This window comes from Triticum urartu, chromosome 7, assembly GCF_003073215.2.
Source record: "Triticum urartu cultivar G1812 chromosome 7, Tu2.1, whole genome shotgun sequence".
Taxonomy (NCBI): Eukaryota; Viridiplantae; Streptophyta; class Magnoliopsida; order Poales; family Poaceae; genus Triticum; species Triticum urartu.
The window spans coordinates 12324240-12344509 of NC_053028.1; the positions used below are offsets into that span (position 1 = coordinate 12324240).

A 20270-nucleotide genomic window follows, 5' to 3' on the forward strand; every position below is an offset into this window, starting at 1 on the left:
AAAAGAGAGAATAGAGGTTCACTTCCAAGCTTGAAAAGCTGTATCAGCTCCCGTCCAATCCTAGTTATGTACACATGCATACAATGTGTTAACTACCTGACCTAGCAATTAACACCAAGGGGTTTAAGTTAAGTATAAGCAAGGATGGTACGTACTAAACCAAATGCGTCCTCAATCCTAGCATTCCTGATCTTCCAACCACAAAATAATCAGAACACGGCACATGATGCATCCACCTGCTTAATCATCAGGATTGCAGCCACTATAGGGAAGATCAGGAGCATGCATTCATTCATAATCCGAGTTACAGCCATTACAGACAGTTAGTTTACAAGAAAAATCTAGTTCTTGATCTTATAGATGTGAGCCAACAAGCTGTTACTTTTTACCTACTAACGGAAGGGCGGTTTGGGTGCACCAGCGAAGCCTCCTTGAACGCGCACACAACATCATGAAAGGCCCCATCAAGTCGGATCTCCTCGAGGTGTAACAGGTGCTCCATGCCGACTGGTATGGTGCCACCCCAATGTACCACACTGAGACAAAGGATTCGTAAGTTGGGCATAGCCCCTGCTTCGAACCCCAGGTACGCTGTAATATCTTTCCGAGAACTACAATAAAAATACTCCAGAACTAGGAATAGTCCTGTGCCTAATATAGCTCTTTCAGCAGGGATTTTACCCGCTCCAAAGTTGAGGTAGACGAGGGAGGGAAGCTCTCCAAGAAGATGAATCTCCTCAGTTGACGTCTCCTCAACCTGCAGCTCAAGGACGCGCAGACAATGGAGACCATCCATCCATTTCGGAACTCTGCAGAACCACCATGTTCTCATGCAAAGTCGCTCCATATGTTGAAAAGGATTGGATAATGAGCCCACCTGCAGGTTCTCACTCTCAAGATGGCAACCAAAGATGCGCAGACATTCGAGGTTACGGAGCTTTCCAATAGAGAAGGCCAAAGCATCAACTTTTTGCGTCCCCAAACTGAACTCTTTTCTCACACTCAGTTCCCTCAGATTGGTCAGCTCGCTGAGATCCATAATATACTTCAGGGAGATCTTTTCCAGGTCAAACTCTTGCAGAGTGCGCAGTGATTTCATATTCTCGATACCTTCCGGCAGGTCTGTACAATTTGGAAGACCCAGATAGGACAGGCGGGGCAAATGAACTATATCTGAAGGGATGCTCTTTACCAGCCTGCATTTCTGTATGTCCAGTGTCTCCAAGTAAACAAGCTTACCAAGTTCAGTAGGGAGCTCTATTTTCCCATCGACTCTAACCATCACACACCTCAGCTGAAACAGTTGGCTAATAGCAGTGAGGTCAACTATATCCTTTCCCCTAACAATGATGAGCACCCTGAGATACTTGAACCACAAAAAAGGTGGTATGGGATTCTCAAACAATATAAATGACCGAACTTGTGGCAGTCTAGCAGCAATAGCCATATCATACTCATATGTTGCTCCACCAATAGCCATGGAGCTCAGGGATAATCTGCGAACATTGTACTTGCAGCCATGCATCAGTCTTGCCATGTCCTCAGAATTGTACGCCACACTTAGAAAATTGTCTTCTACACACTTGATTAGGATCAAATCAAGCATCATGTCATGTACTGTGCAAGACAACACCTCTCCATACTCAGTTTTTGATGGCTGAATCATACTTCTATTGACGAGCTCATTGAAATAACTCCTGCCAATATCCTCCAAATCTGACCCATGCAAACTGCTGACGAAGCCTTCAGCTATCCATTGTCTAACCAGATGATCCCGCCATATAATGTGGTCCTCAGGATACATACCAAGGTACAGAAAACATGCCCGGAGATGAAGAGGAAGATGCGTGTAGCTAAGGTTTAATATGTTATTCATCTCTTTCAATGAAGGATTTGTGGCAGATTGGGCACCCAGAGATTTCCTTATGCTCTCCCAGTGTTTCCTTGACCTCACTTGAGTAGCTAATAGGCTAGCTATAGTGATAATTGCAAGAGGCAATCCACCACACTTCTTCAGAATTTCAGCCGCAACGTCTTTAAGATAGGGTGGACAAACAACTTCAGACCCAAATACTCTGTTCGAGAATAACATTCTTGAATTCTGTTCATTGAGGGGCTTCATTGTGTAAATGCACTTATGGTCATTGTGACAGGCCACACTAGCCACATCTTCCACTCGTGTCGTTACTATTATTCTACTCCCATTTCCATTTTCTGGAAAAGCAAGACTAATAGTATTCCATGCTGATTGATCCCACAAGTCATCAAGTACAATAAGGTACCTGTTGAAATGTTTGCACAGGTTACATCGTATCAGAATATGACTAAGTTGAAGACAGAAGCATCAAAAATTAAAATGGACTAGATGAAAGAAATATGTTGCTCATATGGCTAAATTAGCATGATCACATAATATTCAAGACGGGATAACAATGCCTGGCCGAAGAACGTTCATTATCATTTGGTCAGCTTATGCCTGTATATTGTAGTCACCTAGCATTCTTCACCTATGAGTATTCGGTCCTGTCTCTCAACCCCTACGAGTATCTTCCAATAAACAACTAAGCAAGTTTTTACATTGAATGAAAAAACATACAAAACTTCAATCAATTGTTCCGAAGGTGTGTTTCTGCTCTAATGTTTTCTTTAAAATTTTGAATATCTACCACGAACGTACAAAACAAGAAAACAACAAAACTTCCTACATGCATGGGCAAGCAACTCTAACCAAAATATGTACTAACCAATTACTTGCTACTTCAAATTGAAGATGAGCAGCCAATGCCAGTGGCTATAGGAAGTAAGTAATTACCTTTTATCTGCGAGATACTTCCTTAGCTCTTCAATGATGTCTTCAAACCCGCAATCATGAGAAGACACACTTATCCCAAGTTTCAATTGTAGGCGATTGAGAAGCACTCTCATATCAGGCTTCTGTGAAACTGAAATGAATGCCACACTCTTGAAATGCCCCCTGATCTTATCATACACCTGTTTGGAAAGTGTAGTTTTACCCAGACCTCCAAAACCAACAACAGACACAACCTTGAGTTTTTTCTGAGTATCCATCAACCAATTGGCAACCTCCCCCCTTGGGCCGTCAATGCCCACAAGGCTAGTTGCCTCCTGGTAGACCGCTGACAGCCGAGGGTCGACACCCACAAAGCTAGGCTTGCAATCATCAATCTTGTAGCTCTCACGTCGAGCATTTGCTTCTACCACAAGAGTCCTGAGCTCTTCCATCTGGTTGGCAATCCTATGAAGCTCGCACAACCTCTTGTGAAGTTCAGCAGCCTCGCCGACGAAGCTTGCTTCAGCATCCTCACCTCCAAATTGGCGCATGAAGTCATCAATGCAATTCTCCATGTCATAGGAGATCTCCCTGACATCATCCCTCCAATTTTTTAGCGCTGGAGCGAGCTCATCCATGAGCTCCAGCTGCTCAAGGACAGCGTTTATGGTGCTCAACTCCTTCTTGAGGAAGGACGCCTGCTTCCTCACCTCTTTGCGCTTAATGTACTCGTCGCCCATGAGCTTGGCAAGCTTGGCACTGAGGGTGCTCATCACCCCAGTTGCCACAATCACTGTTGTTGCCTTCCCCTTACTCTCTAGGCTCACTTTGCCATCCTCCTGCTCTACCTCCAGCGCTGATGGCTGCAGTTCGGATGCTGCAGCGGAATCATCCATCAACTTCAATTCATCCACCAACTTGGAGGCAAAGCCTATCTGCAACAAAAATGAAAAGAAGGTCAGGACAAATCACTAAATAGTTAAATGGTGGATCATATACATTTACTATTGAGTAATTGTACCTGCCCTTCTGTCGAGGTAGCTACATCACTTGTAATAGACCAGTTTGAAATTTCCACATCACCCAGTATTCCACTAATGATAAACCATGTAGCAGGCCTATTCTTTGGGTCATAGTTCATGCATTTTATCCCTATCTCAGCACATACTTTTACTTGTTCCAGTGCTGTCTGGCTCTCTGATGTCCTGAACTTGTTCGTCCAACTTTCAACTATCTGCCAATTTGACAGCCTAGTGAGTTACAAAAAAGCATGGCTTGCATTTTAGAAAAAGCACACCGCCGTATTGATTTAGGACTGGAGACCAAATGCAAGGATACTGCCACAAACAAAATTGAATTTCTCACTTGATCGATTTTAGTGTTAGTAATCTTTTGACACACATAATGACTCAGAAATCAGAACCATCTTTATTTTACGTTTTGTGGAAGATCAGTACAAAGACAACATTCAAATCTTGTCATTTACAAATTCTACTGTTAACTAAATACTCTGATTGAATATGTGTTGCATTTCTGTTCAACAATATTGAGGTTTGTGCTAAGCATGTTGTCTATGATGTTGTTTCTTGGAACCTCATGTATAATATAATTACCTCCTTAACATTGGAGTAGTCCTTATGTCCCATAAGGATCTCCATTATTATAACTCCCAAACTATATATGTCTGTCTTGAAGGTGATTTCTCCCTTGTTTATAAATTCTGGTGCCATATATCCCCTGCATAAAAAATAGTGCAGTTTGTACAATTAGTGAATAAAGTGTATGCGACAAAGTTGGTAGATGGCTGATAAAAACATCAAGTTCTCAAAGAAAATTGCTAGCCTACATCGTCCCATGCTTGTTTTCAGTGATAGCCCGACTCTTGCTTTCACTTAAGCGTCTTGATAGACCGAAATCCGTAATTCTGGGCAGCATGTTGTCATCCAATAGTACATTTTGAGGTTTGAGGTCCATGTGAATAATACGCTGCTTGTGAAGATAATGTACGCCTTCACAGACCCCCTTGATTATTTGATAACGTGTGATCCACTGAAATCGACAAGCTGCATCTGTGGAGAGTATTAAGTATAACAAATAGTTGGCACTATATGCGGAGAGATAGGCTGAACCACACAAGCTCAAAAGGCTGATCAGATTTTACCAGGGAGATAGTCAGCAAGGCACCCTTTGGGCATGTACTCGAAGCAGAGCAGCCTATGCCGCACATCAGCCAAGACACGCTTCCCGTCATATGGCATCAGTACTTGCTGCGTCTCGGAGCAGTATCCGAGAAATCGCACGGTATTCTTGTGCCGGACCCCAGCAAGACAGGTGACCTCGCTTGCGAAATTCTTGTCCAGGATCTCGTACATCTCAAAGAGCTTCTTCACGGCAACGGTGCGACCACTTGGAAGCACGCCCTGCATCTCACATAGAATCGTGTCAGCTAGATTGTCTCTGGTAAATTAATTTCAGAGCGGAGGGTCGGCTTGCTTACCTTGTAAACCGCTCCGAACCCGCCGCTGCCGATTTCATTATCTTCAGAGAAGTTCCCTGTGATGGCCTTGAGAAGCGAGAAAGGCAGATCGACAGGATCCGCACTTTTGTCGAGCAACACTTTCTCCAGAGCAGCAAGTTCGTTGTCTTGGCCGCCATCCGTCATCTTGGTTGTGGAAGTTATAGGTGTTATTCTATTGAAGCATGCATAATTAGTGTTGTTCATTAGCCGTACGTGGAAATAAGGAGAAAACTGGGACCTGCTATTATTCAGTTGTCTGGAAAATAATCATGTTAAAAAAGTCGACTGAAACCAATACAGTACTCTGTTTTGGGGGTAATTGAAGAACTAGTGATTGCAGAAAAAATTAGTACAATCTATCTGAAGTCTAAAGTCGATCTAAAAAGTCTGAAAGAGACTGATGGACTTAATTTTTCTCTCGGTTATACTAACAAACAAGAAAAACATCTGTATGAAATTTTTTATCTATGTGAAATCTGAAAGAGACGTGGATCTGAAATGTCTGAAGTAGACGGGCGGACGGGCTTTTTCCCCTCCATTAGTTAGCAACAAAAGAAAAAGGCATTGAAGAAAAAGGGATCCGCTGATTAGATTAGATCTATGGAGGATACGGATCTAACACTAACTAACCAAAAACCAGGGGATGAGTCCCCATCTATCACCATCTTAGTGGCTTACGGTAGGTACCTTTCTTTCTTTGCCAGGGAAGCGGCGCCGCAGACCAAGGATGGCTGCGGTCGGGCCGGATAAGAACCTGACGGGAAGAGTACTTCGCCGGAGAAGTACTTCCGAGGAGGGTGGGGGCTGGAGAGGCGGAATGCGGAGGGGGGAAAGGCCGTGCCCACAATGGAGGCTTGACCTGGATGGAGTCTGCGGGCGGAGACTAACTGAATGGAGTCTGCACTCCAGACTTCACATCCGCGTTTGTCTCCGTGATGCCCGTGAGCCAAATGCTCGTCTCCGGGTGCATCTTACTAGTTACTACTACTAGTTTCCAAATAATTACTAACACCGTAAAACCAACAGTAATCCGGGTTTCCCAAAAGAAAATATAATCCCGGTTTGGACTCAATTGATTCTTTGCTTTTCAAAGCAATATCCATGGTACAACTAGAAGAGGAGGATATATACAATAGGAAATATTTGATTCTTCCCTAAAAAAAAGGAAATATTTGATTCGCTGAAATAACTCGCCCACAAATATATGTCTGTTTTGTCAAAATATAGACTCACTGACACTATCCGAATTACGTTATGAGAATAGTAGCTGGGATTCAGTCCTCTGCTCACTGTGGCAAATGTCCAGACACAAATGAATGGCCAGCTCTTTATGAATGTAAAACTGTTACATGCATCCGACCGAGGGTGATTGTTGCAGATGTTTACAAACTGCCGTGATCCAACGCAGACCATAAAGGCGAGTTTCAGTAAGTGAAAACACCCCATTCAACTGGGTTAACGATGCAGTTTCAGGAAATTGAATGTTGTTCGAGCAACGGACAACGTACGTCATGATCTCCACTATACTCCGGGTTATCTCTGTCTATACTGAGAACTCTGGTGTATTTGACGTCTTCACCTTCATGCCCCAAACAGAAAACCATGGTGTACAACACTGGTTACACCATCTATAATCTCTCTTTTGCCCCGGATACAGATTTTGTTTTGCCATTGAAGTATGCTGTTTATATCCCAAAGAAAAGCATCCGGCATTTCTTTTTTTGCAGAACTACATCAGTACATTCTGTTCAATTTCTTTTTGCCATTCAAGTATTGTACAGAGAAAAAAAGGAAGAAGCAAAACTCATGCATCTAACGAATGTTCAGAAACAGAGTAACACAATATTGCTTCATCCAACAGTCTTGAGCTCAGTCCAGAAGGAATATTGCAGGATGAGGCAAAACTCTTGTGTACGTTTCGAAAAATAATAATAATTAGGTGCCAGTTAGAACCAGTTAACTCACACAAGTGACCGTTTGAAATAGAAATAGCGTATGTATGCATCCATAGAGCTTTGCCTTTTCTTAATTATCGGATCACATGAGTAAACATCGAAAGTAGCTTCCTTTATTTAATCAAAGGTGGGTACAGGGTGGGGAGATCGAGGTCAGAATAATGCCTAAAAGTCCAACAAGAACGCTGAGTTAATTAACACTGATGACCTCGGTCGGGTTGTCATTGATCAAGATGCAAACATAAGTTAATTATTAGTTGTTCTGATCGAGTCGAGCATACATTTATAATATACTCCAAGCTTAGCTAGCAACAGCATACTTTATCCATCTGTAAGCCATGGCAGCTAGTTCATAGTTCTTATTAGTAGTACACTACACTCCGGCCAGTCCGTGCATCTTTCTCGATCCAGATCTAGCTAGTCCCAATCCCATCGTAACTTCAGATCCAGGTCGAGCTAGAATCTTAGGCTGAGTTCGAAAAGGCGTACGGTAAGGTTAAATGGCCATTTTTACAACAGGCCTTCCGTACGATGGGTTTTGATACCGCTTGGACGAAGCATGTAGAATCATTTATACAAAAAGGCAGTGCCAGGATAATGACGGCACATGTCATTATTTTCAGACACAAAAGGAATTGAGGCAAGGGGATCCAATGTCTCCAATCTTGTTTAATATCGTCGCTGATATGCTGGCAATCCTAATTGGTAGGGCCAAAGAGGACAGTCAGGTGGGTGGGCTAATGCTGCATCTCGTGGATGGTGGTGTTTTCATTCTTCGGTATGCCGATGACACTATTATTTTCATCGAACATGATTTCGTAAAGGCTAGGGATATTAAGCTAGTTTTATGACTCTTCGAACAACTGTCTGGCTTGAAAATTAATTTCAACAAAAGTGAACTGTTCTACTTTGGACGTGCCTAAGAAGAGAAGAATAATTATAGACAATTGTTTTGCTGTCAGTTGGGATCTCTCCCATTTAGATATTTGCAAAAACCAATTCATCATTGAAAGCTCACCGGCAAAGAGTGGAAGTGCATAGAGGATCAATTTAAGAAAAAGCTTAGTTGTTGGAAATGAAAGCTTATGTCTTATGGGGGTCAGCTAATCCTGATAAACTCCGTGCTTACAAGTATGCAGATGTTCCTTTTGTCCTTCTCTGCGGTACCTGTGGGGATACAGAAAAGATTGGACTTTTATCGATCACTCTTTGTTTGGCAGAGCAATGAGACTAAATCTAAATATAGGTTGGCAAAGTGGGATATAATATGCAGGCCTAAAGATCAAGGGGGTTTAGGTATAGAAAACCTCGAGATAAAGAACAAATGCTTACTCAGTAAATGGTTGTACATATTTTCTTTTGACGACGAGGGAATCTACCATTCTTAAGAAGTTGCTCCCACTACTTCCTATTTTCTCACCATGCACATTATCCACATCAGCGATGTGCCATGTCATCCTCTATTCTTAAATAGCTACCTCCCACTAAGAAATTTTCATGCAATTTGGTGATGCCACGTCATGGCAGACGTCACTTGATTTATTTTTTCTCCTCGCTTCATGTCCGCGCGCTAGCCTGGCCAGACCACTCGCTCGCTCGCCTCTCCTTCTTTTTTCCCTCAAAACGCTGGCCCATCACAGGCCGAAATCTAGCCCATAAGACCGCTTGCTAGCCCCATTCTATCCACTTAATACCTTTCTAACAATGCTACAAATTTGTACACTATGCAGGGCGACGCCAAACTATGCTACAATGAAGATACATGCTTCAGTGCCATACATGCTTCAATGCTACAAATTCCACCTATATTCATGTGTTTCCTATTGACCCAACCTTAATGTGGATTGCCAACTCTACAGAATGCGAAGTTAGATGTGCAGTTTTGTCACTTCAGTTTGGATCCTCACCTTTCTTAGAAATTCATGACAAAAAATCCCGCAGCAACGCGCGGGGCATCATCTAGTATGGATATAGTTATTGCGTAACAAATATCTACACTCCAAAACCCTCGCACAAGTTACGACGCAACCGAATAATTATCCTTTTTGGAAGGGGCTTATGCAAACAAAGGTGGCCTTTTTCAATAGGACCAAATTCACTTTGGGAATGCAAATTCAATTAGGTTTTTGGAAGATACTTCGCTAGGGGACACGCTACTGGCCATGCAGTATCCAACCCTTTACAATATCGATATTACTCCTCTTCCTTACGGCTCCCCTGTGCCTAGTGATTTCTTGTTCTCTTGTACAACGAAAACATACCTTTTGTTAGTATAATTCTGGAATCAGTTCCCTTAAACATACAGTTCAGAAAGTCACTTGTAGGGGAACGATGTGATAGATGGATACATGTTGTGCACGGGTTGATGCAGGTCAGCCTTTCTGATGAGCTAGATACACTACACCAGAGACTTTCAGTGTCAGGAGTATTCTCAATGAAGTATATGTACACAGACCTGATAAAACACTGGTCCAATTCCAAAATCACTACACACTTGGAAAATCAAGGTGCCCTTAAAAATCAAGATTTTTGTGTGGTTCAGTTACAAAGAAGTGGTCATGGCTAAAGATAATCTGCAAACATAGTGAGGTGGGTAGTAAACGAAGTTGTTTCTATGATAGGGATGAATCAATTCAACACTTGTTTCTCGACTGTCCACTTGCCAAGCTACTATGGCACAGTGAATGTGGCATTTAACGTAAGTGCACCTTATACCATAAATACTCTTTTTGAGACTTGGCTAAACGAGGTAGAGCCTAAGTTAGCGGCGCATATTCGAGTCGGAATGTGTGCATTACTTTGGGCCATTTGGAATTACCGGAATGACGCAATTTTTAACGCAGAACACATCACATTTTTTTAGGTAATATACAGGGCAACTGGCTGAATCCGTACGTGGTCGTTACTCAGCCGTGCAGAAGCCAATGAGCATATAACTTTTGGCTGCAACCGATAGGAGACAGTCGTACACGTTATGTACAATCGGTTTGGATGGCGGTCCAACAATAGGCATCTGGTCCTAGATTTTGCTGGTTGTGGCTTTGAGTTCTCCTTTCATGTACCGTACAACACACTTGTTGGATCTTTTGGTTAATTATATAGATGGCTGCATGCGGTGCAGAAGCCGACGATAATCCTCCTTTTCTGGGAAAAAAAAGGACGTCAGGCTCCTCCAACTCATCTGATGAAGATTGGCAGAGTGGACAGAGTAACGAGAAGTACTGACGAGGGTGTGGAGATGAAACACGTGTCCCATGAGTTCCTTGGCTTCTGGCTTCGGCCAGAAGAGGCGCTGCCCGAGGTGGAGATCATAAACAACTACACCGTCTTCATGGAGTACCTCTGATGATGAGGGGACTGGGTTTTCTCGTGGTGACATGGACCACCGTCGTCCTGTTCGGCGGCTTCGTCTCCGTGCATACACGTGAGCTCCGTCCCTGGATCGAGGTCAGAATATTCCAACAAGAATGCTGAATTAATTAACGGAGATGACCTCGATCGAGTTGCTGTTGGTCAAGATGCAAACATAAGTTAATTATTAGTTGTTCTGTTCGAGTTGAGCATACATTCATAATATACTCCAAGCTTAGCCGGCAATGGTAGCCAGTTGTTCATATTGATGAAACACATATCATCCAATTCATCATTTAAAAACAAGGGAACGAGATATTGACTTCATAGTTCATATTAGTTGTACACTACACTAATTTGAAATTTATGCAGCAGCCAACATTTGAAATTTAACATAATTTTTCTAAAGGGCGCTTTAATACTTAAAAGGTTTAAGCTTGAAATTTAACATATGTATTTATACTAAACATTATGTTGATTGGCGACCAATTTGAGACTGAGAGTGATTGTTGCATATAGCTATTCAACTGTAAGAGAACTGCACGTTCTTATTTTTGGTGGCTATTCAATTGGTTTAACATATACAATGATAATATCCGAAAGGCCATAGACTGATCTTTATTAAGAGGGTGGAAGCAGAGGTTACAAGAAGAAACTCAACAGAGCGAGCTGAGGTATAGGTCAACTCCAGCTTCAAACTGCATGGGTCCCTACACTATGTAGGAGCTGGAAAAGACATAAGAAAATTCAAATTTAAAAAATACAGCCAGTTGCTCTCCAATATCTCACATCTTTCCGGAGGAAGCTGCAATGGAGCCCATTAAAGATTTTCCAAACTCGCCAACGAACAAAGATTGCCACTGTGTTGAAGTCACGCCACATGTTTTGTGGAGCTCCCTTTCTAGCCTGTAGCCACCATTCTGCAGAAGCCTGATGCTCAGCAGCTGGAACAGGGAAGTCGGCAGCGGTGCAGGCATGCACACGATTCCATGATACACTCTGTGTGAATCGGTGGTGGACAAAAGGATAGATGCATCTTTCTGATGAGACTGGACACAAGGTGAAGGTGTCTTCATTAGGTGTCCAACCACGGCGTTGAAGATTGTCAGTTGTTACTAGATAGTGCTGATTAAACACTAGGCACATAAAAAACTTGCACTTGTTGGATAATCAGCAACTGAACCTTTACTGAGGGCCAAAGGCCAGTACATATACAGGTGTGGCAAAGTGCAGAAAAGCCCCTTATACAATGGGGATGTACACAATGAACTATACACTTCTAACACCCCCCCCCCCTCAAACTCATGGTGGATCAACAACGCTGAGTTTGGAGAGGGAAAATCCATGCTGCGCTCGAGTCTGTGCCTTCGTGAAGAAGTCAGCCAACTGTAACTCGGAGGGCACATAGTGAAGAGCGAGAGTCTGATCCTGCACAGCAGCACGCACAAAGTGGGCATCCACACCGATGTGCTTGGTGAGCTCATGCTTCACCGGGTCACGCGCAATACTGATAGCACCAGTACTGTCGGACAGGAGAGGAGTTGAGGTAGTAGCAGACACACCAAAATCCTCAAGTAACCACCGTAACCAGATCACCTCAGCCGTCAACATAGCCATGGCTCGCAACTCAGCCTCAGTACTCGAGCGAGAAACTGCAGTCTGCTTCTTTGTCTTCCAGGCAATAAGAGAGCCACCAAGAAAGACACAGTAAGCAGAGAGCGAGTGTCGATCAGAGGGATCACTAGCCCAGGTAGCATCAGAGTAGGCCTGGAGCTCAAGAGAGCTGGAGCAGGGAAAGAAAAGGCCCTGAGAGATCGTTCCACGAAGATATCGTAGAACACGGAGGAGGTGACTATAGTGGACAGAGGTGGGGTCTGAAACAAACTGACTCAGGATGTGGACAGGATAGGAGATGTCAGGACTGTTGGAGAACGTTGCAGAAAACAAAAAAATTTCCTACGTTTCACCAAGATCAATCTATGGAGTCAACTAGCAGCGAGAGGAGAGTGCATCTACATACCCTTGTAGATCGCGAGCGGAAGCGTTCAAGAGAACAGGGATGATGGAATCGTACTCGCCGTGATCCAAATCACTGATGACCAAGTGCCGAACGGACGGCACCTCCGCGTTCAACACACGTGCGGTTGGGGAAGACGTCTCCTCCTTCTTGATCCAGCAAGGGAAGGAGAGGTTGATGGAGATCCAGCAGCACGACGGCGTGGTGGTGGATGCAGCAGTAATCGTAGCAGGGCTTCGCCGTGCTTCTGCGAGAGGGAGAGGTGTAGCAGGGGAGAGGGAAGCGCCAAGACTTGGGGTGCGGCTGCCCTCCCTCCCCCCCTTTATATAGACCCCCTAGGGGGGCGCCGGCCCTAGGAGATGGGATCTCCTTGGGGGGGGGGCGGCCAAGGGGGAGGCTTGCCCCCCAAGGCAAGTGGAGGCGCCCCCCACCCTAGGGTTCCCAACCCTAGGCGCAGGGGGGCCCAAGGGGGGCGCACCAGCCCACTAGGGGCTGGTTCTCCTCCCCACTTCAGCCCACGGGGCCCTCCGGGATTGGTGGCCCCACCCGGTGGACCCCCGGGACCCATCCGGTGGTCCCGGTACAATACCGGTGACTCCGAATCCTTCCCGATGGCCGAAAATGCACTTCCTATATATGATTCTTCACCTCCGGACCATTCCGGAACTCCTCATGACGTCCGGGATCTCATCCGGGAATCCGAACAACTTTCGGGTTGCTGCATACCAATATCTCTACAACCCTAGCGTCACCGAACCTTAAGTGTGTAGACCCTGCGGGTTCGGGAGACACGTAGACATGACCGAGACGACTCTCCAGTCAATAACCAACAGCGGGATCTGGATACCCATGTTGGCTCCCACATGCTCCTCGATGATCTCATCAGATGAACCATGATGTCGATGATTCAAGTAATCCCGTATACAATTCCCTTTGTCAATCGGTACGTTACTTGCCCGAGATTCGATCGTCGGTATCCCAATACCTCGTTCAATCCCGTTACCGTCAAGTCACTTTACTCGTACCGTAATGCATGATCCCGTGACCAAACACTTGGTCACATTGAGCTCATTATGATGATGCATTACCGAGTGGGCCCAGAGATACCTCTCCGTCATACGGAGTGACAAATCCCAGTCTCGATCCGTGTCAACCCAACAGATGCTTTCGGGGATGCCTGTAGTATACCTTTATAGTCACCCAGTTACGTTGTGACGTTTGGCACACCCAAAGCACTCCTACGGCATCCGGTAGTTACACGATCTCATGGTCTAAGGAAATGATACTTAACATTGGAAAAGCTTTAGCAAACGAACTACACGATCTTGTGCTAGGCTTAGGATTGGGTCTTGTCCATCACATCATTCTCCTAATGATGTGATCCCATTATCAATGACATCCAATGCCCATAGTCAGGAAACCATGACTATCTATTGATCAACGAGCTAGTCAACTAGAGGCTCACTAGGGACAGGTTGTGGTCTATGTATTCACACATGTATTACGATTTCCGAATAACACAATTATAGCATGAACAGTAGACAATTATCATGAACAAGGAAATATAATAATAATCCTTTTATTATTGCCTCTAGGGCATATTTCCAACAGTCTCCCACTTGCACTAGAGTCAATAATCTAGTTACATTGTGATGAATCGAACACCCATAGAGTTCTGGTGTTGATCATGTTTTGCCCTAGGGAGAGGTTTAGTCAATGGATCTGCGACATTCAGATCCATATGTACTTTACAAATATCTATGTCTCCATCTTGAACATTTTCACGAATGGAGTTGAAGCGACGCTTGATGTGCCTGGTCTTCTTGTGAAATCTGGGCTCCTTGGCAAGGGCAATAGCTCCAGTGTTGTCACAGAAGAGAGCGATCGACCCCGACGCATTGGGTATGACTCCTAGGTCGGTGATGAACTCCTTCATCCAGATTGCTTCATGCGCTGCTTCCGAGGCTGCCATGTATTCTGCTTCACATGTAGATCCCGCCACGACGCTTTGCTTGCAACTGCACCAGCTTACTGCCCCACCATTCAAAATAAACACGTATCCGGTTTGTGACTTGGAGTCATCCAGATCTATGTTTAAGCTAGCGTCGACGTAACCCTTTACGACGAGCTCTTCGTCACCTCCATATACGAGAAACATGTCCTTAGTCCTTTTCAGGTACTTCAGGATATTCTTGACCGCTGTCCAGTGTTCCATGCCGGGATTACTTTGGTACCTTCCTACCAAACTTACGGCAAGGTTTACATCAGGTCTGGTACACAGCATGGCATACATGATAGACCCTATGGCTGAGGCATAGGGGACGACACTCATCTTTTCTCTATCTTCTGCCGTGGTCGGACATTGAGCTGAGCTCAATTTCACACCTTGCAACACAGGCAAGAACCCCTTCTTGGACTGAACCATATTGAACTTCTTCAATATCTTATCAAGGTATGTGCTTTGTGAAAGACCTATGAGGCGTCTTGATCTATCTCTATAGATCTTGATGCCTAATATATAAGCAGCTTCTCCAAGGTCCTTCATTGAAAAACACTTATTCAAATAGGCCTTAATGCTGTCCAAAAGTTCTATATCATTTCCCATCAAGAGTATGTCATCCACATATAATATGAGAAATGCTACAGATCTCCCACTCACTTTCTTATAAACGCAGGCTTCTCCATAAATCTGCATAAACCCAAACGCTTTGATCATTTCATCAAAGCGAATGTTCCAACTCCGAGATGGTTGCACCAGCCCATAAATAGAGTGTTGGAGCTTGCATACCTTGTTAGCATTCTGAGGATCGACAAAACCTTCCAGCTGCATCACATACAATTCTTCCTTAAGAAAGCCATTGAGGAATGCCGTTTTGACGTCCATTTGCCATATCTCATAATCATAGTATGCGGCAATTGCTAACAAGATTCGGACGGACTTCAGCTTCGCTACGGGTGAGAAGGTCTCATCGTAGTCAACCCCTTGAACTTGTCGATAACCCTTAGCGACAAGTCGAGCTTTATAGATGGTAACATTACCATCCGCGTCCGTCTTCTTCTTAAAGATCCATTTATTCTCTATCGCTCGCCGATCATCGGGCAAGTCTGTCAAAGTCCATACTTTGTTTTCATACATGGATCCTATCTCGGATTGCATGGCTTCAAGCCATTTGTTGGAATCTGGGCCCGCCATTGCTTCTTCATAGTTCAAAGGTTCACCGTTGTCTAACAACATGATTTCCAGGACAGGGTTGCCGTACCACTTTGGTGTGGAACGTGTCCTTGTGGACCTACGAAGTTCAGTAGCAACTCGATCTGAAGTTTCACGATCATCATCATTCACCTCCTCTCTAATCGGTGGAGGCACCACAGAAACATTTTCTTGATCTGCGCTACTCTCCGGTTCAAGAGGTAATACTTCATCAAGTTCCACTTTCCTCCCACTTACTTCTTTCGAGAGAAACTCTTTCTCTAGAAAGGACCCGTTCTTGGCAACAAAGATCTTGCCTTCGGATCTGAGGTAGAAGGTATACCCAATGGTTTCCTTAGGGTATCCTATGAAGACGCATTTTTCCGACTTGGGTTCGAGCTTTTCAGGTTGAAGTTTCTTGACATAAGCATCGTATCCCCAAACTTTTAGAAACGACAGCTTAGGTTTCTTCCCAAACCATAATTCATACGGTGTCGTCTCAACGGATTTAGACGGTGCCCTATTTAAAGTGAATGTAGCTGCCTCTAGAGCATATCCCCAAAATGATAGCGGTAAATCAGTGAGTGACATCATAGATCGCACCATATCCAATAGAGTGCGATTACGACGTTCGGACACACCGTTACGCTGAGGTGTTCCAGGCGGCGTGAGTTGTGAAACGATTCCACGTTTCCTTAAGTGCGTATCAAATTCGTGACTTAAATATTCTCCCCCACGATCTGATCATAAGAACTTGATTTTTCTGTTACGTTGATTCTCAACCTCACTCTGAAATTCCTTGAACTTTTCAAAGGTCTCAGACTTGTGTTTCATTAAGTTGACATACCTATATCTACTCAAGTCATCAGTGAGAGTGAGAACATAACGATAGCCACCGCGAGCCTCAACACTCATTGGACCGCACACATCAGTATGTACGATTTCCAATAAGTTGGTTGCTCGCTCCATTGTTCCGGAGAACGGAGTCTTGGTCATCTTCCCCATGAGGCATGGTTCGCATGTGTCAAATGATTCGAAATCAAGAGACTCCAAAAGTCCATCTGTATGGAGCTTCTTCATGCGTTTGACACCTATGTGACCAAGGCGGCAGTGCCACAAGTATGTGGGACTATCATTATCAACCTTACATCTTTTGGTATTCACACTATGAATATGTGTAACATTACGTTTGAGATTCATTAAGAATAATCCATTCACCAACGGGGCATGACCATAAAACATATCTCTCATATAAATAGAACAACCATTATTCTCGGATTTAAATGAGTAGCCATCTCGCATTAAACGAGATCCAGATACAATGTTCATGCTCAAAGCTGGCACTAAATAACAATTATTGAGGTTTAAAACTAATCCCGTAGGTAAATGTAGAGGTAGCGTGCCGACGGCGATCACATCGACCTTGGAACCATTCCCGACGCGCATCGTCACCTCGTCCTTCGCTAGTCTTCGTTTATTCCGCAGCTCCTGTTTTGAGTTACAAATATGAGCAACCGCACCGGTATCAAATACCCAGGAGCTACTACGTACTGGTAATGTACACATCAATTGCATGTATATCACATATACCTTTAGTGTTGCCGGCCTTCTTGTCTGCTAAGTATTTGGGGCAGTTCCGCTTCCAGTGTCCCTTTCCCTTGTAATAAAAACACTTAGTCTCAGGCCTAGGTCCATTCTTTGACTTCTTCCCGGTAGCTGGCTTAACGGGCGTGGCAACTTCCTTGCCGTCCTTCTTGAAGTTCTTCTTCCCCTTGCCTTTCTTGAACTTAGTGGTTTTATTCACCATCAACACTTGATGTTCCTTTTTGATTTCTACCTCTGCTGATTTCAGCATTGAATACACCTCAGGAATGGTCTTTTCCATCCCTGCATATTGTAGTTCATCACAAAGCTCTTGTAGCTAGGTGGGAGCGACTGAAGGATTCTGTCAATGACCGCCTCGTCCGGGAGGTTAATGTCCAGCTGGGACAAGCGGTTGTGTAACCCAGACATTTTGAGTATGTGCTCATTGACAGAACTATTTTCCTCCATCTTACAACTGTAGAACTTGCCGGAGACTTCATATCTCTCGACCCGGGCATGAGCTTGGAAAATCATTTTCAGCTCTTCGAACATCTCATATGCTCCGTGCTTCTCAAAACGCTTTTGGAGCCCTGGTTCTAAGCTGTAAAGCATGCCGCACTGAACGAGGGAGAATCATCAGCACGCTGCTGCCAAGCATTCATAACGTCTTGGTTCTCTGGGATGGGTGCTTCACCTAGCGGTGCTTCTAGGACATATTGTTTCCTGGCAGCTATGAGGATGATCCTCAGGTTCCGGACCCAGTCCGTATAGTTGCTGCCATCATCTTTCAGCTTGGTTTTCTCTAGGAACGCGTTGAAGTTGAGGTTGACATTAGCGTGGGCCATTTGATCTACAAGACATATTGCAAAGTTTATTTAGACTAAGTTCATGATAATTAAGTTCATCTAATCAAATTATTTAATGAACTCCCACTCAGATTAGACATCCCTCTCGTCATCTAAGTGTTACATGATCTAACTCAACTAGGCCGTGTCCGATCATCATGTGAGACGGACTAGTCATCATCGGTGAACATCTCCATGTTGATCGTATCTTCCATACGACTCATGTTCGACCTTTCGGTCTCTTGTGTTCCGAGGCCATGTCTGTACATGCTAGGCTCGTCAAGTCAACCTAAGTGTATTGCGTGTGTAAATCTGGCTTACACCCGTTGTATGCGAACGTTAGAACCTATCACACCCGATCATCACGTGGTGCTTCGGAACAACGAACTTTCGCAACGGCGCACAGTTAGGGGGAACACTTTCTTGAAATTTATTGTGAGGGATCATCTTATTTACTACCGTCGTTTCTAAGTAAATAAGAAGCATAAACATGATAAACATCACATGCAATCAAATAGTGACATGATATGGCCAATATCATATGGCTCCTTTTGATCTCCATCTTTGGGGCGCCATGATCATCTTCGTCACCGGCATGACACCATGATCTCCATCATCGTGTATTCATGAAGTTGTCACTTCAACTATTACTTCTACTACTATGGCTAACGCTTTAGCAATAAAGTAAAGTAATTACATGACGTTTATGTTGACACGCAGGTCATAAATAAATTAAGACAACTCCTATGGCTCCTGCCGGTTGTCATACTCATCGACATGCAAGTCGTGATTCCAATTACAATAACATGATCATCTCATACATCACATATATCATGCATCACAACTTTTGGCCATATCACATCACAAAGCACTTGCTGCAAAAACAAGTTAGACGTCCTCTAATTGTTGTTGCATGTTTTACGTGGCTGCAATAGGGTTCTAGCAAGAACGTTTTCTTACCTACGTGAAAACCACAACGTGATTTGCCAACTTCTATTTACCCTTCATAAGAACCCTTTTCGTCGAATCCGCTCCAACTAAAGTGGGAGAGACAGACACCCGCTAGCCACCTTGTGCAACTTGTGCATGTCAGTCGATGGAACCTGTCTCACGTAAGCGTACGTGTAAGGTCGGTCCGGGCCGCTTCATCCCACAATACCGCTGAAGCAAAATAAGACTAGTAGTGGCAAGAAGGTTGACAACATCTACGCCCACAACAAATTTGTGTTCTACTCGTGCAAAGAGAACTACGCATAGAGCTAGCTCATGATGCCACTGTTGGAGAACGTTGCAGAAAACAAAAAAAATTCCTATGTTTCACCAAGATCAATCTGTGGAGTCAACTAGCAACGAGAGGAGAGTGCATCTACATACCCTTGTAGATCGCGAGTGGAAGCGTTCAAGAGAACGGGGATGATGGAGTCGTACTCGCCGTGATCCAAATCACCGATGACCAAGTGCCGAACGGACGGCACCTCCGCGTTCAACACACGTACGGTTGGGGAAGACGTCTCCTCCTTCTTGATCCAGCAAGGGAAGGAGAGGTTGATGGAGATCCAGCAGCACGACAGTGTGGTGGTGGATGCAGCAGTAATCGCAGCAGGGCTTCGCCGAGCTTCTGTGAGAGGGAGAGGTGTAGCAGGGGAGAGGGAGGCGCCAAAACTTGGGGTGCGACTGCCCTCCCTCCCCCCCTTTATATAGGCCCCCTGGGGGGCGCCGGCCCTAGGAGATGGGATCTCCTTGGGGGGGCAAGGGGGAGGCTTGCCCCCCAAGGCAAGTGGAGGCCCCCCCCCACCCTAGGGTTCCCAACCCTAGGCGCAGGGGTGGCCCAAGGGGGGGGGGGCGCACCAGCCCACTAGGGCCTGGTTCTCCTCCCCACTTCAGCCCACGGGGCCCTCCGGGATGGGTGGCCCCACCTGGTGGACCCCCGGGACCCATCCGGTGGTCCCGGTACAATACCGGTGACTCCGAATCCTTCCCGATGGCCGAAACTGCACTTCCTATATATAATTCTTCACC

At 44.7% G+C, this 20270-nt stretch overlaps 1 protein-coding gene across 1 annotated transcript; it reads right to left on the bottom strand.

Annotated features, from left to right (window-relative positions):
* Nucleotides 1–267: 267 nt before the first annotated feature.
* LOC125525607 (disease resistance protein RGA5-like) lies at nt 268–6191 on the bottom strand. Its single transcript, XM_048690620.1, has 8 exons — nt 5997–6191; nt 5289–5481; nt 4953–5211; nt 4638–4860; nt 4405–4528; nt 3813–4025; nt 2813–3726; nt 268–2282 (listed from the first exon to the last, which is right to left on the bottom strand). The coding sequence occupies exons 2-8, from the start codon at nt 5451–5453 to the stop codon at nt 386–388; spliced, it is 3795 nt and encodes a 1264-aa protein (XP_048546577.1). The 5' UTR covers nt 5454–5481; nt 5997–6191; the 3' UTR covers nt 268–385.
* Nucleotides 6192–20270: the final 14079 nt, after the last annotated feature.

Coding starts and splice junctions, on each gene's coding strand:
- LOC125525607 (XM_048690620.1), bottom strand. CDS start 5,453: ATGACGGATGGCGGCCAAGACAACGAACTTGCTGCTCTGGAGAAAGTG. Junction 3,727..3,812: donor CTACCTCGACAGAAGGGCAG/GTACAATTACTC, acceptor TTTTTGTTGCAG/ATAGGCTTTGCCTCCAAGTT. Junction 2,283..2,812: donor AAGTATCTCGCAGATAAAAG/GTAATTACTTAC, acceptor ACATTTCAACAG/GTACCTTATTGTACTTGATG.